The following is a 1,257-nucleotide window of genomic DNA, read 5'->3' as shown; positions in this document are numbered from 1 at the left end:
TTCTTCTTCTCCCGTACAGGCTGCGGAATGGAGAGAAAGATAAGATAGATAGATAGATAGATAGATAGATAGATAAATAGATAAATAGATAAATAGATAGATATTAGGTGAACTTTGCCACGCAATGGAAAGAGAAAGAGGGAGAAGTAGAAGTTTGGAGACGAAGTGTGTTGACTTTTCTGTCTTTCGTTCTTTGCATTTCTCCCCCTAGTGAATTGAGAAGACGTCATGAGGAAAGAGATAAATGTGACAAATGGAGTAAAGAACATAATTTTCTCTCTCTATGTTGGACGCTAAACAAGCGGAAAGGAGGCCTGCATGCATCCCTTCCGTCGCTTGTAGATTGGGGTGTAGTTACACTCTCCAAACAGATGATGCATCTGACTGGAATAGAACCCCACACCTATGTAGACACAAGAGGAACGTCTCCATCCTCTTCTTAAGATCTTCGTCTTTCTCTCTCTCTCTCTGTATCTATCTATATCGACAGACCATGCATTACATACAAGGGAGAGTCACTGCAATTGCACTTGGAATGTGCTTATAAAGATGTATCTATGTATAGGTCGCTGCGTTCTTCCTCACTCGAGACGGAGATGTCTATACAGACGACATATCTACACTCATCTCTCTATCTCTCCATCCTTCCTTCGTATCTATCTATCTACCTTTGATCTATCTATCTATCTCTCGCGTGCGTGAATCTGAAGACGAAAGCTCAGATGGCTGTCTATCTCCTTCCTCATTCCCACTCGCATTCATACGTCCCCTATGACGCTCCACCCAAACCTCCATGTCCTTCTATTTCTTCTCTCTTTCTTTCTTTCTCTTCTTCTTTAGAGTATCTTCTTACTTCGTCATCGGTGAGAGAAGGACAGATATCTCCGCCGTTGATAGGAGGTGAGAGAATGCTTCTCTTTCTTGTTCTTATGCCGCCGCCGCATGAAGCTCCGCATGCACCCCACTCTCCCCATTCGGAAACAACGCAAGGTCGCGTGCAAGAATCTTTCATGCACACTCGTGACTGCTCTATCTCTGGACATCTCTCACCTACACAAAAGACAAAGAGCAAGAAAAAGAAGACGATGTGAAAGAAGAAGGAGGAGGGGGAGAAAGAAAGAAAGAAATAAAGAAGAGAAAAAGAGAGAACGGAGCAGGAAAGAAGAAGAGAAGGAGAGGAATGAGATACATGATTTTTCAAAGGGGAGACACCAAGAGAGAGAGAGAGAGAGGGACAGGAAAGAAGAAGAAGAAAGA

The 1,257-nt window shown here is 43.1% G+C and overlaps 1 protein-coding gene across 1 annotated transcript in view; it reads right to left on the bottom strand.

The window, feature by feature from the left end:
* Positions 1-850: 850 nt before the first annotated feature.
* CSUI_010316 (thrombospondin type 1 domain-containing) overlaps positions 851-1,257 on the bottom strand; it is a gene marked incomplete at its 3' end in the record, with an annotated part of 2,953 nt that continues 2,546 nt past the window's right edge. Inside the window, exon 3 of the mRNA XM_068070421.1 lies at positions 851-1,050. Coding sequence (XP_067917603.1) covers positions 851-1,050 — 200 coding nt within the window. The remainder of the gene's footprint in view (positions 1,051-1,257) is intronic.

This window comes from Cystoisospora suis (genome assembly GCF_002600585.1).
Source record: "Cystoisospora suis strain Wien I chromosome Unknown contig_7128, whole genome shotgun sequence".
NCBI lineage: Eukaryota > Apicomplexa > Conoidasida > Eucoccidiorida > Sarcocystidae > Cystoisospora > Cystoisospora suis.
This window is presented reverse-complemented; position numbering and strand designations above follow the sequence as displayed.